The sequence below is a fragment of the Etheostoma cragini genome, chromosome 23, assembly GCF_013103735.1.
Source record: "Etheostoma cragini isolate CJK2018 chromosome 23, CSU_Ecrag_1.0, whole genome shotgun sequence".
Taxonomy (NCBI): domain Eukaryota; kingdom Metazoa; phylum Chordata; class Actinopteri; order Perciformes; family Percidae; genus Etheostoma; species Etheostoma cragini.
Genome location: NC_048429.1, coordinates 6,718,219 through 6,733,943, shown reverse-complemented (window position 1 = coordinate 6,733,943; position 15,725 = coordinate 6,718,219). Strand labels below are relative to the sequence as shown.

Here is a 15,725-nt window from a genome sequence, read left to right as displayed (position 1 = left end):
CTGCTCACATTCATTCAGAATTTTCATTGGGATGCCTCACTTGCTCAATTGACCCCCAAGGGCCTAGATTTTCTCTTTGTGCTCGCCTGCAGCATGTAAAACTCATTTCAGTCTCCTTCCATGATTGCAGTAGGAGTACTATCTTGTATTATGCTCATCTATGTGTGATTCCACATGCCTGTGCTTTCTGTTCATTTCTTTGTCTTGTGGTACATTTACACAAATTATTTTCTGACCATGTCTCTTCAGACTAACACTTACCTGGACTTAAACCTGAACACACAAATGATGTTTCTGATACATTCATAACCCCAACTCCAGTACACTTTTGTCCAAGAAGCTTGTACAGCAATTTGAATCTCCAAATTCTAACCGAGAATAACGATAAACTAATGATAAACGCACCTTGCAAATGTGAAAGAAAGGTTTGTGAATTAATAGCTGTCAGTTTACTACTTTGAGTATGTTGCCTGAGACTAAAGATGTCAGCGTGTTGCAAGAAATGTATCTAGTAAATAAGGATGTATTATATTTAACTCCACATATAAGTGATCCTCCAGAGTCCCACTTATTGATTTGTCTACAGCATGAGCATCAGGAGTTGATAAGTTGAATTGTCAACTTGAATTGCAAGGAAGGACAGGAGACATGTTGAGACAAGTTTGTTTTGTTTTTTCATAGATTTATTGTATTTATTGCAAGGGAGGGGGATAAATGAAACCTTCTGAATTAGACAAAACAAAACAAGCTCGGAACATTTGTAACACATGCTCCACTAAACATCATTGCGCCACTGAAAATGAAGGCATTAGACTTTAGAAACTCCATCAGTGTCCAATGCGAATTTCAAAGAGTGTGAGGGTTTGAGTACTTACCAAACCCTTTCCCTAAGTCTGCATCAATTCAGAATTCACCAAAGAGAATTACCCACAGTTCATAGCGTTGACGTTCACCGCGTAGACGCGTTAAACGTCGCCAAGGTAACATGCTCCCGTAAAGTGCTGTCCCAATCCCATTTTTACGTAACTGAGCCCAAGTGGCCTCACACACTCAGATCAATTAAGTCTGTGAGTGTTTAGTCCTTAGTCCTCAGGGCTCACTTTGGGATTGGGCCGTACAGTAGATATGTACTTGGGTTAAACATCCGTTGTGTGCTAACCAGTGTGGATGTCTGTACATGTCAGGATCTTCTTGCAAGAGGATATGCAACACATTTTGGGTGCTTGTACAGTACTTGTTAGTAAAATCAAGAAGCCTTATTTATAGACTAAATGTAGAATCACTTCCGTCAGAGATTCTTCAACTGGCACAGAGCAGGACATCTGAGCATCAGAAAATCGCAACTGCTGCAACACTTTGCCATGGCGCAAATAGGGTAAAGAAGCCTGATTAGGAGCAGCAACATGACTGCATTGTAAGTTTTAATCAAAGCTTCTAGCATGTGGGTGTAGTAAAGTATTTCAGCCGGCTATCTCATTTGACAGCAAGGAATTGGCTATCATGCTTATGACAAGCAGAGATTGGCCGTCATATCAGATCATCAATTATTTTTCACCGTTAATTAATTAAATATTATAGCCAAACCTATATACAGTAGCTCACGTCTGCTGTACCATTTATAGGAATAAAGCATTTTTAATTAGGTTGGGCTAAAAGGATCTATCCATTAAGGCTTAGTGTGTGGAGAGAGAGAGAGAGAGAGAGAGAGAGAGAGCTATCTATCTATCTATCTATCTATCTATCTATCTATCTATCTATCTATCTATCTATCAGGTAGAACCCTCTTAAAGCGCATGTGTCATTCAAAACACTTCTCTCCGGACCCGAAGTGGAACGTGTCCCAGCAACGGCAATAAATATATAAGTCGTGTGTAAATATACACACATTAGTGCACACTAGTACACTTTGAGAAGGAAGGAAGGCACGCACCAACTTTTTAAATTAGATTAATAAATCAAGGAGGTGGCTGGCTGTGACGGCTGGAGCCCAGTGCGATTCCAGTAAGTCTGCAGCAAGCCGCTGTGGCAAAGCTGGAGCATAATGACGTAGCCACTCCATCTCTGTTTGCGTATGAGGCAAGGGGTTCGCGAAGCAATTCATCTGACATGTTTTCTAAAAAACGCTTTCTATACAAAATGCTGTGTGTGTGTGTGTTTGTGTGTGTGTATTTTTATATGTACGTACTGTATCTATGTATTAATGCTCCTATTCCCCTCACCGCATTCATCAGCATTTGGTGTAGCAGTGGGTGGCCAATGAGGTGTTTGGACAACCCCCACCCCCCTGCCCTGACCCCCTCCACAATCAAACTGAGCTTTTCCTTCACACTCTAAATTCCTCCGTACCCCTCGCTGGTGTTCTTCCATTAAGTTTGACATGCTAATGGAGGTTACATGTCCACTGTTGGTTGGCAGCTGCTTGGCTGTCTCAGTTCACATAGACAGCATTGTTATTTATAGCAGGAATAATATTAGGTGTTAATGACAAGCATTGGTAAATGAACACAGAATGATGTGTATTTAAAAGTGTGGTGCAGCACTGCCTGCCTTCAAGCTGTTTGTTTGATATTACAGTACTATGCATAGGAAGCAGAACATATTAATTTTACAATTATTTAAAATTTAATTTAAATTAAATTTTACACACACAGACAGGTATTTATGTGCACAAGAAATCAGGTTAGTTGGAGCAATCATGTTAAGACAGTAAATCTGAAAATGTGTTTACCTGAGCTGCAGTAACTTGGTTACTGTAAAACCCAAGTTTACATACAGATGGTCGGTAATTATGTTTCTCATCTGACTTCTTTTTATCCAAGGCTGGCATATTCAAATTGTATTAGTGAAACATGAAGAGAAGAACATTGAAAAGTTTTTTTTTTTTTTTCTTCTTTTCTTTTTTCCTGCTCAGAGCATTTGGACTGATGGCACAATGATAGGACAGACTCAGCAGTGTGAAAGCACACAGTGTTTCCCTGCTCTTTGCTTTACTTGATTTTGCAAATATTCTATTCTTCATTTGTGGAAACTAGTTTTTAGGCTTTTTAGACTCATCTTTAGAGGTGTGTAGGATGTTTGTGTAGCTGATATTTTCCAAAAGAAAATGGCATGAAAACCAGTATGATAATACGTTATTAATCTACCGTCTTAATGTCTATATTTTAAATATATTTATTCACATCCAGATATAAATAAATTACTAAATATATATTGTTGAAAGTGTCCCATTTCCGGGCCCATTCCTCTGGGAAAATGTCTTTGTCTTTTAACATAACAAATATATCCCATTCAATATCCGTCCTTTGTTAACGTTTGGTAGGTTCCATTTATACAATTTTTCAGTTATTGCCTTTTTGAAGACAAATTTTGATTCAATTCTTTTGAATATAAGAACTCACTGCTAAGACCTAACAGCTTTTGTTCCCTCCTCATTGCAGCAACAATAATTATTTTTCCCAATATCTAGTCTTTGTCATCCAGAAGATGCAAAACATATTTGCAACATGTGAAAATCCTGTAAGAAACCATGTTGTGTATATATTGCCAAGAAATGGTTTCTCCAAGAGGAATCTAGCTGTGTTAACTGGGCTTCTCAAAATCCCTTAGCCTGAAGTCTTGTGTACCTTGTGGTTTAGGTTTTTGTTACCGCAAAAAGATGGCAGATCAGTGAAAATGGCCTCTGAAAATACCACATCAAATTTCATGTTGGCCACTGTCCTAAACTAGCTGCTGTGAATGCTTCTGCATGCTTCATCCACTCCCCCCCCCCACACCACCACCACCACCACCACACACACACACACACCCTCTCTAATAGACATGTGTGTGTAAACATACTATGCCATACACAAACAAATATACTAAACATACTACACAAACACCAGGAAGTGAATCTCTTGGAGATGCAAATACTTAATGGCGCCATAATCAACTGATGGCTGCAAATCAGGCTGCCACTTACCGCAGTCAGTGAATTCATAGAGCCCTGACTCTGATTTATCCAACTTCCACCACATCGACAGCCACGTTCTTGCCTTGGATCCTCTATATATAATAGGTATGCTGTGCATGATATAACGGCTGGATAGGCCATAAAGGCCCATTGGAAAAGCTGGCCCACTTTACTCAACGCTATATGTCTCCAGGGTCAAACCAGTGTTAGCTGCACTGTGCTAATGGCTAACAGCTATTTTTCCTCAGTCTATGAAGGGCAATTGGGATTAACTTTGGTTTTGAGCTGATAGGTTGTAGCAAACCATTAGGGATAAAGTATTTAAGAGAAACCATCCTTAAATAACATTGTCTTTTTCGCTTATCCCGAGATAAACATTTTTAAATGTATTTTCTTTTTGAGTTGGAATGAAGCGCTGTGTACTCTACCAAGATGAATTTGTATTATTTTTTTGTATTTATTAATCAAGGTTTGATGTACCTTCCCTAAGGCAGTGATGCAGTTTAACAGGAACCCAGGTGTTTTATAACAAACCATGCTACAGCATGCAATTATGGAATTTATCTTAATTTCTCATAACAAAAGGCAGAAACATGATTATAAGAAGTGCTCTCTTAACGTTACAAACAGCATGAACAATCCACAGAATTAATCCTCACTGAGTTTGTACATATACAGTTACATCAGCAAAGTTAAATCAGGCTTTATTTAATTTAGACTGATGTATTTATTTAGGTGCTCTGCAGGGGTATGCTTATTTCCTGCTGTTGCCTCAGGTCCGCTCTCTTTCAATCCCCCCAATCAAGCTGACCCCCAAACCAAAGCAAGATGCTTGCTCCTCTGTAGCTGAAAGAATCAAATTTAATTGTACACCCATTTTACATAATCACCTAAAATACTCAACTTATTTCATATGGGAAGTGGAAAGTCATATTTGAAATGTGGTAAAATGGTAGTGGATACAAAACAGTAAACACATCAATGTCAAAGTAAAACAAAAACAGACCAAACTGATGAAATGAAATGCAACTTAAAGAAATAAACAAAAACGGTTGTCACAGTATAACTGTAAATTGAACAGTTTTTTTCCCCATCTCCCTCATGTCTATGTCAGGGGCCCAGTTGGAAAGTCTGATGGAGACCATGAGAGCAGAGATCGCCGCCCAGCCGCCAGTGGAAGGATCCTACGCTCCACGCCGAGGGGACATCTGCATTGCCAAGTTTGCTGATGGCGAATGGTAACCAAACATTTGATACGTGTGATTATATTTAAGTGTCATACACTGATCTGAACCCATCAGCAAGATGCTCAGGCTCTACTGAATCCTGAACCCCTTCACCTACTGTAACCAATATCAGGCAGCTTCTCTTGTGACAACTAGTAGAAGTTACTTTGCAAGCAGGCGATTTAAGATTACCTGAAACAAAATCTAGGATGATTTACAGTTGTAATAAGCTACATTTACATCAAACGTACAGGATTGTGTGTATTTCCCTCTTAAAGAATACCAGACGCTTCATTTTTATCTTGTCTTTTTTCAAGCCTGTGATGCATTTACTGCAGACACCCACAGGGTGTAATTAGCTCACTGCCTCTGCTTTGGCCTTTCAGAATCAGCAGTTGCTTGACAGTAACACAAACAGACACACACACACACACACACACACACACACACACACACACACACACACACACACCCCTACACACCTCTTTATCTAGTCTCCTCACAGGATGTTGGAAGTTTACAGATGGTCATGGGGACAGATAAAAGTCACAGTGATCGAGGGAGGGAGAGAGTGTCTATGTCAAGAAGGTGACGACGAGAAGAAGGAAAAAAAAAACACAAACTGATTTTAAAAAAAATGTTCCCTCGACACAGGTGCTCTTCCTACCTTTCTCCATCCTTTCCTCCCTCTTCCTCTTCTGGTATTTAAGGAGAAAAGCAAGTTATTCCTCTCTCCCCAGCACCAATGCAAATCAATGAGCATTTCTAACAGACCATCTGTTGTAAGCCTTCACTCTCCTCAGCCTTTTTTGTATAAAAAAGTTAGTCATCTTGTTACTTTTAACAACAAAAACGTAATCTGCTCCAAGTGTCATACTTGTAAGATGTCTCAGTTTTTTTGTTTTTGTTTTTTTTTACCAGTCATATGTTATTCTGCAAGATAATTATGTTTGTGTTCGCATTGTTCTGTGTCCATATCTTTGTTTCCTGTGATGCATTTGGAATGTCTGCTTGTTTCATTAGGGGGCTAATTAGAAACTCGTTGCCTTTCAAGTTCTCTCAGAACACCACAGCGTCATCTTTAACGCACGCTTTGCCTCTCTGTGCTCTGTGCTCATTGTTCGTTTTAACTTTGTTCTATTATCTCTTTCTTTGGCCACGTGGCCGAAATCATTTGGCTTTATCCTGCTGCTGTCCTTGGCGCTCAGCCATTTTGTGTGCCCCACTCTTGTCCAATGGTCAGGTGAAGCAATACTTCCTGTACTGAGTCTGAGGAAAAAACATGCTCCTCTGTAGCTTTTATATGCATTCAGGATTTGACTCTCACTCAGAGACCTTTTCCCTTTTTAATTTGTCACTGATCTGTATGTCCTTGTAATATCAAGTCTATTTTCATTCAATTCAACTTGCTAAATGTGTTTGAAAAATCAAACCTCACGAAGTAAAACTGCTGGGTTTTTGTGATTAGCACTAATGCACTAAAGTTATTTGCTACAAGTCTAAAATAGGTCTAAATTTCTGTCCTTTATTGCAAAGAGGCCTCTTTGCAATTTTCACAGCCCTTCCATGTCCTGATAGATCCCCTCTGTCCCCTCTCACTTCCCCGGTCTGCTCATCCTCTCCTGCTCCTCTCCCCCGATCACAACAGACAGATCCTCCAACACCTTTTCCCCAGGGAAATAAGCACAGCATCATTTACTCATCTCCTTTTCCTCTTGTGCCCTCTGTCTTCATCTTTGTTCTGTTATCTCTCTCTCTCTGTGTGTGTGTCTCTGTCCTCTCTCCATATCTTTCTCTCTCTCTCTCTCTCTCTCTCTCTCTCTCTCTCTCTCTCTCTCTCTCTCTTTCTCTCTCTCTCCTTCACTCTGTCTCTCTCTCTCTCTCAATTATTCTTTTGCTGCTGCAGGTACAGAGCCAAAGTAGAGAAAGTTGAATCACCGGCAAAAGTTCACGTCTTCTACATCGACTATGGCAATGTAAGTAACTGTGACCATGAATTTGACTGTGTTAAGAAGTTTTGAATGTTTCATAGTCATCCCTTACACATAGTCCTTATTTGTAGCTCCTAACTTGTTATGGCCAGACCCACAGCCAGAGGGAATCTAGCGTCCGAAGATTTCTTTCTATTTAAATACCAGTTGTTTTGCTTTTCTTTGCATTCAAAGCAACCTAACAGCCTTTATTTATCCTTTCAGCTGGAGTTTCTAGGACAAATATGATGCAGCATTGTTTTTTTCCCTTTGCTGTTCTGAAGCAACAAGCACTACTGAGTGTAGCATTTATATTCCTTTTAATAACATGACAAAAGCAGAACTCCCCGACTCTGGATCTTTTTTTTTTTTTTTTTTTATTGTGTGATGACGAAGGCACTACATCCTTGTGAGTGCGTAATTGTATGCGTTTCTACCCAAGTGCGTACACATGCTTGCATCACCAAGTGGCTCATGCAGCCAACTCCAGGCCTGCGGGAGATTTCCCATGATGCAGTAGAGCGGCACAGTGTGTGACTGACCTCAGAGTGGGGGACAGCTCGAGGTTTGGCTGGCAGACGCGATGCTTCCTGGCATGTTGCTGAAAGTGTGATTCTCCGAGGCCGACCTGGCGCACAAAAAAAATGGAGCTGATATCTACCTTATTCTCTGCAGTTTTGTGTCATTGACGGTTGAGTCACTCAGGCCTTGATTTCATGTCTCTGTGTCATGAGCTATTACTTGGTAATATTGCTACTCTTCTCATGTATAGGTCAGTCCCCGAATTATTATGTGATCATTAACAAACACAGCAAAGCCCTTTTGTCTTTCATTTTTAAGGTCCACGATTACACTCCTGTCAAAATCTAACATGGGATTGATAAATCTTAACATTCTAATGCATAATAAATGTTCAAGGTATTCTCTGTCTAGACTGTGCAGTCCAGTGAACACATTAACCTAGGATATGGGCGTCATTAAATTAACTCCCCACTTCTAACGGCTGTATTTGTCTGACTTTTCACCAGCCTGTTCTTCCTTTAGGTAACCTGTGGTCATCAGTGATAGGTCATTGTTTACATTGGCTTATACCAGTCATGATGCACACACTGTAGTGCTTCTCCGTGCTTCATATCAAATAAATGCAGTACTTATAGTACTTTTTATATATACAATAGCAATATGCAAACTCAAGTGCTGACCCTGGAATTTGCACCAAAAATACTTTTTCAGCTTGTACAGTACATGCAGGTAAACACATTTGGATCAATAATCTATCAAATGTGATGCATATACAGTAGTCATTGCTAAGTTAAACCTGATTTAATGTCTCTCTTAAGCACTTTTGAGAAAATCTTACGGTTTTGTTTGTTTTCCTAAAATGAATATAAACCGTCATTGTAGCGAAATGCACACTGACAAGTATTATTGTCTTTTTTATGTTGTTACTGGCTTTGTGTTTTCTGATCTGGCCAGTCTGACTACCGACTTGACGTTAGTTGTTGTCCTTACTCTTAGCTTGTAGCTGAGCTATAGAGCAGATGGAGCTTATTGAAAGGGGCCCCAGTACTGCTGTAGAAACAGCTGTGAAATTATTGGTAAGGTGACATATAGATGCATGCAGCCCTTAAGCTACAGAATGGCATCTGGCCTATCACAGCTGTAAACTATCATTGTTAAAGTGACTTACCGATTTCTGTATTGATTCACAATTAAGGAAAAATAGCAATACATTACAACGCACAGAATCAATTTACAGCCTAAGTACATGCAGCGTTTTGTTTGAGAACGTCCTTCACTTGCAGTGGCATTTATTTGCGGGATGAACTGTGATGTTAACAAAAAACAAATTCAGTGAGTGAACTTCTATAACAAGGTTTTTGTGTCATGTATCTGTATTATAACTGAACAAGCCAGATATGTCTCCCTAAATATCTGTTGGCTTCCTTTACTGTAGTTGTAGCAGGAGATGGATGTCTCTGTCATGTTTACTTAGACATCATCACAAAAAAAAACTCTCCAATTGTTGTCAAGCTTTACTTTACAGGCTCAAAACTTCGACCAAATAATTTCCCAAGAGTAAATATAATTGACCCTAAATCCCAGACTAACTCTACAGCATTTTGACTTGATAATACAGAAAACAAATGCCTTTGTGTATCTACATATGATAACACCATTAAAAAAATGTTCTATGTTAAGTCTGATTTCTGTCCCCCGTTCATCCTCCCTCAGAGAGAAGTTGTGTCCTCCACCCGTCTGGCTGCCATGCCCCCTGCCTTCGGCACCAGGATCCTGCCAGCTCAGGCCACCGAGCATGCCTTCGCCTTCATCCAGGTCCCACAGGACGTAAGTGCACAGATGAGCATGCATGCAGAGTTGAGATATGTGTCACAGCTGAGGGCTTCAAAATTAACTTTGCAATATCAACTTCCTCAGTCTCATTTTCTACCAGCTTTTGAAGGTTGACTTTTCTGGTGAGACGTAGTATCTGTTTTAGTTTGTTTATCACACAAGGTGATAAGTCTGTAACTGACAGACCGGGTTGAGTTTTCATTCCAAGCAAGGAATGTTTTTGAAAATTATGCTCATATATAATTCATGTAGTACAAGCAGATAGAGCAATGACAAAACACCAAGCCATTGACTTACTTTTTGCACAGAAATTATAGAATAATTGACATAGTAGCAGAGAGACATTCATTTTTTTAAGAACAATTTAATTACGCCTACTATATTTCTTCAACAACCCAGACTTCCACGCATTCTATAGATAGATACCATCCAGGTACTTAATGCGTATATGTTGGTGTGTATACATACCCATCTGATAGCATAGCAGCAGTGACTCTGTAGTTTACAACTTAGTCTGTTTACTCAACTTTCTGTGATAACGCGTGTACAGACGTGTGCATGCCTGCGTGCATGTCCGCGTGCATGTAAGGGGTGAACTCATTGGTTGCCTCCTGAGCTGACAGCATCCTGAATATTTTGTGCAGTTACAAACATGTTTTCTTTTGGTATGCACTTATCTGATTGCCACAGTACTTACCCCTATCTTTAAGTGTGTGCGTGTGACTTTATAAGGGTGCAGAACATTGGCCTGTTTATGTCATATGTTCCTATAAATTTCACAATCAACATGTTTGTTTTCAACTTTAATAAATTATTTATTTTTTAGTATCTAAAGTTAATACAATCTAATATAACAGTCCTGCAACAAGTTTTGTTTAAACAGTTCAGTTTATGGTTAGTTTAGAGGCAGTAGCTTATTAATGAATTCATTTTTACTGCGGTGTGGGTGGTTAATTGGCATCTTGTTTTACATTTTACTATTCCTCCTATTTTTAAAGATGTTTTTTTATCTAAATATGAATCTATAGGCCACTTGTTGGAAGTGTGCATCAAAGTTTCACGCAGTCACACACTGCCTGCATGCATGGTGTCACCTGTCTCATAAGTCACAAGTCTCCTGAAGTCATGAGTCTGCTGAAGGATGAAGTGGCACATCTGTTGGGCCAGCCAAGGGGACAAAGGCAACACACACACACGCAGCTTTACCACATGTTTGTAGCTGACATGCACCTTATACCTTTCTCACTATTTCTCTGTCACTCTGCATCCGTCTAACCTTCCCTTCTTTGTGTTTTCTCTTGGTTTCCCTTTCATGTGTTTGCCGTCTGCTTTATGTGAAGCTTTTTACTGTGCCACTCACGCTGACAGCAAGGTGCCCCACTTGTTCTGCACCTCTGCTGCTGCACACAGGAAAGGTTGTTGCCTTTGTCTCAAAACCTGTTACCTGATGCCCTGCACAAAGTGTCTGTCTTCACACGTTATCTAGCTCCATAGTCTTTCTTTTCACCAACTTTCTGCCACTGGGACGAGATGATGCTGCTGTTTCCCAGTGCAGTTTACACACAGTGCAGTCAATGCTGTTTTTTTCGGAACAATCTCTTACCTGAAATGTGAGCTTGTAACTTGACAAAGTACGAGGCACAATGCAGTAGCTATCTCCATGACATGACTCCATGACTGCAGCAGTAACCTCTATCACAGCAAAAACTGCTACCACATTTTTACACTTTTTAATCCAGTTTTTATTACGGATGTTGTGAATTCAGGACACATTGCCACCTCTTTATTATTCCCGGTCAGCTAATTAAAGAAAATAGTTAATGCCAAGAGTGCACTTGCAAAAAAGATGAAAAACAAAACACATTTTTTAAAAGTCCTACAACACAATTCCTAATGGCATGGTTTGTATTCAACTGGAAAGGAAATCTTGTTTAAGTTTATGCACTTTTCTTTTTACTCATTTGCATGACTTATAATGCACCATCGGCCACCTTTTCTCATTAACAGTCATGCAAAAAATACACTTGCAAAAAGAGGCTTCTTGTTTTTTGGCTAAATTGCAAAGTAGATGTTACTAGAAAAGGCTGAGAAATACATCTTGACACAGATCAACCTTACTTTTGAAATATTATTTACCTTATTTCATGTATTTTGTCTTAAACCTGGCTTCGTGAATGTGTCTATAACACAGATTGTCCTACATCTTTGGCTTTATTGATTGATTATAGATGTTTTTATGTTGAAAAACATTTTTATATTCCCCAAAGAAGGTATAACAATAGTATTGCTTTGTATCAACACTGAAACTGAGCTATTACCTCAATGAAAACTTATTTATTTGATTGTATTGATTTACAGTAAATAAAATGCAGATATTTTACTCTGTTTAAATCACATTGAAGTGCTTTAACCAGGTCTGTTCTGCACATGTGGTGGACAAGACAGGGTTACTAGAAGGCTCTCATTAATTTTGTATTGCCCCTTCAAAGCATCAAAGTATACTTGTTTTGTTATACTCTCCTTGCTTTCCTGATTTCCGCCTGTGTCTGCGCTCTCTCGCTCTCTCTCTCTCTCTCTGTTAGTCCCTAACTCTCGCTCTATAACTCTCTCTCTCTCGCCCTGAGCTCCCCTGCAGCGCCTGTGACAAGTTGACCAGGGGGAGTGCGGGGACAAAGAAGGCCCTTAGTTTGTGCCTTTAACAAGCTTCCCTGCGCACACACGCTTGCACACACAAACGCGCACATACCCAAAGGCGGCTAGCTCTAAGGGGGTTGCCATGGAGACGAGACCAGAGCAAGAGGGAAGTGAAGAGATGGATGGTGTAGGGGAGGGATGGATGATGGCCAGGGACTGATTTTTGTTTGTGACTGTCTCCCTGCCTCTGAAGATGCAACTCCCGTGCTTTGTCTCACTTTTTGCTGAGACAGCCTGAGGATGTGAGGTCAGCATTGCAGCTTCTTCTTCACCATGTGTTCAATCAAATACTGGCCTTTAACATTTGAGAAGGTTAGGAATATGAGAGAGCATTAACTAACTGAAGAATGAGAGGAAAAGAGAAGAAAGGGACAGGCTGAGGAGGAGTGGGGTTGGTGCAAGTTGGACCATTATGTAGTTCAGCCAAACTAAAATCTCTTGAACTGGTTGAGTAAATAATTACTGTGCTTCACGACTGACTGTGTGAGTGATCATGTAATTGTAATCGATTGGAGACTGATGTGTTTGAATGTTTTTGAATCACCAAGTGTGCGTGTGAACAGTTTTTTTTTTTTCTCCACTTAACAGTTGTTATCCTCCATCAGAAATCATATATCAAAGTTAGGTTCATGCATATGTTGGGTGTTTTTAATCAACCTCTGCATTTTGTGTGTGTGTGTGTGTGTGTGTGTGTGTGTCTGTGTCTGTCTTTTTAGGAGCCCGTCAGTGATTAATTATCTAATTAACTAATTAGCCCTTTCACCTTTTTCCCCACTTTCTCTTTCTCTTCCATTATCTCCTCCATCTTATTCTTCTACTCTGATCACACCATCCATTACTGACCCATTTCTTGTCCTCCTCTTTCTTTCTAACCCCATCCCCAATGAACCCCCTACTTCTTCAGGAGGATGCCCGTGCGGACGTGGTGGACTGTATTGTGCGGGACATCCAGAACAGCCAGTGCCTGATGAACGTGGAGTACTCAGGTGTCACCTGCCCACATGTCACAATACAGTTTGGGGACACCAAGGACGATGTGGGCCTCGGCTTGGTCAAGGAAGGCTTGGTCATGGTGGATGTCCGCAAGGAGAAGCACCTGCAGAAGATAGTAAGTGAAGAGATGGGATATGCAGTTAGTAATAGGAGGTCAGTGTTTGACAATGAAAATTAATCTCTTTAATTCAGTTTTGTAAGGCCTAAAACTAAATTGGAGACTGATGTGTAGGCCTCATGTTTGAACCCAAACCCATTCACTTTCGCTTTCCAAGTTAATGGCATTTTTTGGTCTACTTGGAGCAGTAAACTGGGCAGTCATTGCTAATTATATCATCAACAACCGTAGTGCCACCACTGCAGATTTGGCTTTCTCTTTGCTGTGGATCCACAAAAAATGCTGTCAGTGATTTATTGTTTGTATTTAAGGTAAGAAGTGAGTTGTACTTTCAGGGGCATTTAAGGTAGAGGACTGATTGTGTGAAAGAATCCATCCATTCATTAAACAGGTAGGTTTGAGAGTTAGATTCATGATGTCAGCTTCTGTAAGTTTTCTATCGATTTCCAAGCCCTTCTCTGTTTTGTGTTAGTGCCCAACAGCAAATCAGAGTATCTGTCTTTAATAAATATTACTTGTTCTTCTCTACATAAATATTTTAAATTAATGTCTCAAAGTCATCAAAATGCACAGCATGGATTCATATTTGTGTCAGTGCTGTTCTAAATAGACAATTGCGTTAGTTGATCAAATGATAGCAGGTGCTACTTCGTTTTAAGCGAAAGGTAAATTTTAGCCTTTTCATTGGCCACTTCAATGGTCCACTTGTGTAATCATTAATGCCAAATGGTTCATATTCCCCCTATGGCTTTCAAACTACCAATAATTACCACATTTCCATACAAGCATGCATCTGCATAGTTGTTTCCATCTCTGTTTGTCATGTATAGATTTAGTACTGTGGGGTTTGTAGTGTGTACATTGTGACACAAACGCCATAGTACAATACCACAGAAAGGAGAAATATGTCCACAAGAGTGTAATTGTTTACAAACGTAATCAAAATGTGTATATATATATATATATATATAATCTAGAAGCTGGCGGGAAGAATACATTTGTAAAGACTATTTCACTCACACATGGATATGTAGTTTGTTAGTAACTCATTCCTGTACATACTAAACAGCACAGATAAAACACCTTCTTCCTCTTAGTCCTTAAATAAAACACTGTGCATCATTATTTTGTATTTAGAGTATTTTGACCTCTGACCTTCAAAGAGAAGCCAGGAACCATTATGCAGTGTCTGGCTAATGGACCCTATAGACGGAGGACAGTGATAAAAACCTTTTAGCCATACAACTAATAGGCTTATAGACTGCATAGATTTAGGTTTTGTTGGATCAAATGGTTTCTCTTTAGAATTCAACAGCTGCATCTCCAGCGTTTGCCTCTTCCTTGCCAGCTACAGATGAATTTTTTGATCTGAAGAAAACTTAACAAGTAAGTGTTGCCAATGTGCTTACAAAGAAAGTGACTGTTCAAGTAAGCGCTACAACATTTCTAGTTGATAATTCCATCCATCAAGTCTGCTTCCAAACTCAAGAGGGCACAAGCCAGAGTGTGACTGGCCACTTTTTAAACTTAGTTACTGCAGTTCTGTTGTAGACAGTAGGTGCAATTCCCCGCTAGAAGTTCTTAACCAAAGCTGGGGAATTAACTGTTCATATCAGCCTCAATGTCTTGTGATGACCAGTGATTGTTTGAATTGATCTTTTTCTGGTCTTTAAGGCTTTATTGGAGATGATAAACTTTTTTAACTTGATCTACTTGGGCTGAAACTATTTATTGATTAATTACTCGATATGGATTAGTTGAACGACTAAAATTAATCTGCCACTATTTTGCAATAAATTCATTCTGTTTTGTGTTTTTCTAGCTAAAATATCTCATTACAGCTTTTCAAATTTGCTTTCAAATGCTGTTTATTATCTTGTCCAATATTTTGGGGTTTTGGACTATTAGCACAAAGCCCGACGCAAGTGTCTTTGCCAGTTTAAGACCGACGCAGTTGACAATTTCCCGTCCAACGCCTTTGTTGTTTAAATATTAAATGCACCTGCGCACATGGGTGTGCTGGTCTTACAGGGAGTTGTGTTCAGGTGAATTCTTGGCATATTGCTATCTTGTTTGATATTTTCACAGCAAATTAGTAAAATGCACCTAGGCTTATGCACAACACACGCACCCTATGCTTGTATTGTAAGCGCAGCAGCACACAAACTAAAAATACGGTGCAAATCCACCATACGAATAGCAATGTACCAAGGTACAAATACGCCTGGCTCTTAAAGAGAAAATAGACACTCTGATTGGTTTATTGCATGTAATGCCCACAACACATCTATGAATAATAGAAGTACAACCCTTATGAGCCATGTGCATGGACTCTTTTTTTTTTTCTTTTTTCTGCCGTCAAATGGAGTGAAGTGGATTTTGACACGCCCTAAACACACCCGCGCCATAGTGCCCTA

The 15,725-nt window shown here is 39.7% G+C and overlaps 1 protein-coding gene across 1 annotated transcript in view; it reads left to right on the top strand.

Annotated features, from left to right (window-relative positions):
- The window catches only part of snd1 (staphylococcal nuclease and tudor domain containing 1), a 171,046-nt gene that overhangs the window by 140,502 nt on the left and 14,819 nt on the right, over nt 1–15,725 (top strand). Inside the window, exons 19-22 of the mRNA XM_034863048.1 lie at nt 5,067–5,190; nt 7,085–7,154; nt 9,384–9,497; nt 13,102–13,305. Of these exons, the coding sequence (XP_034718939.1) occupies nt 5,067–5,190; nt 7,085–7,154; nt 9,384–9,497; nt 13,102–13,305 (512 nt within the window). The remainder of the gene's footprint in view (nt 1–5,066; nt 5,191–7,084; nt 7,155–9,383; nt 9,498–13,101; nt 13,306–15,725) is intronic.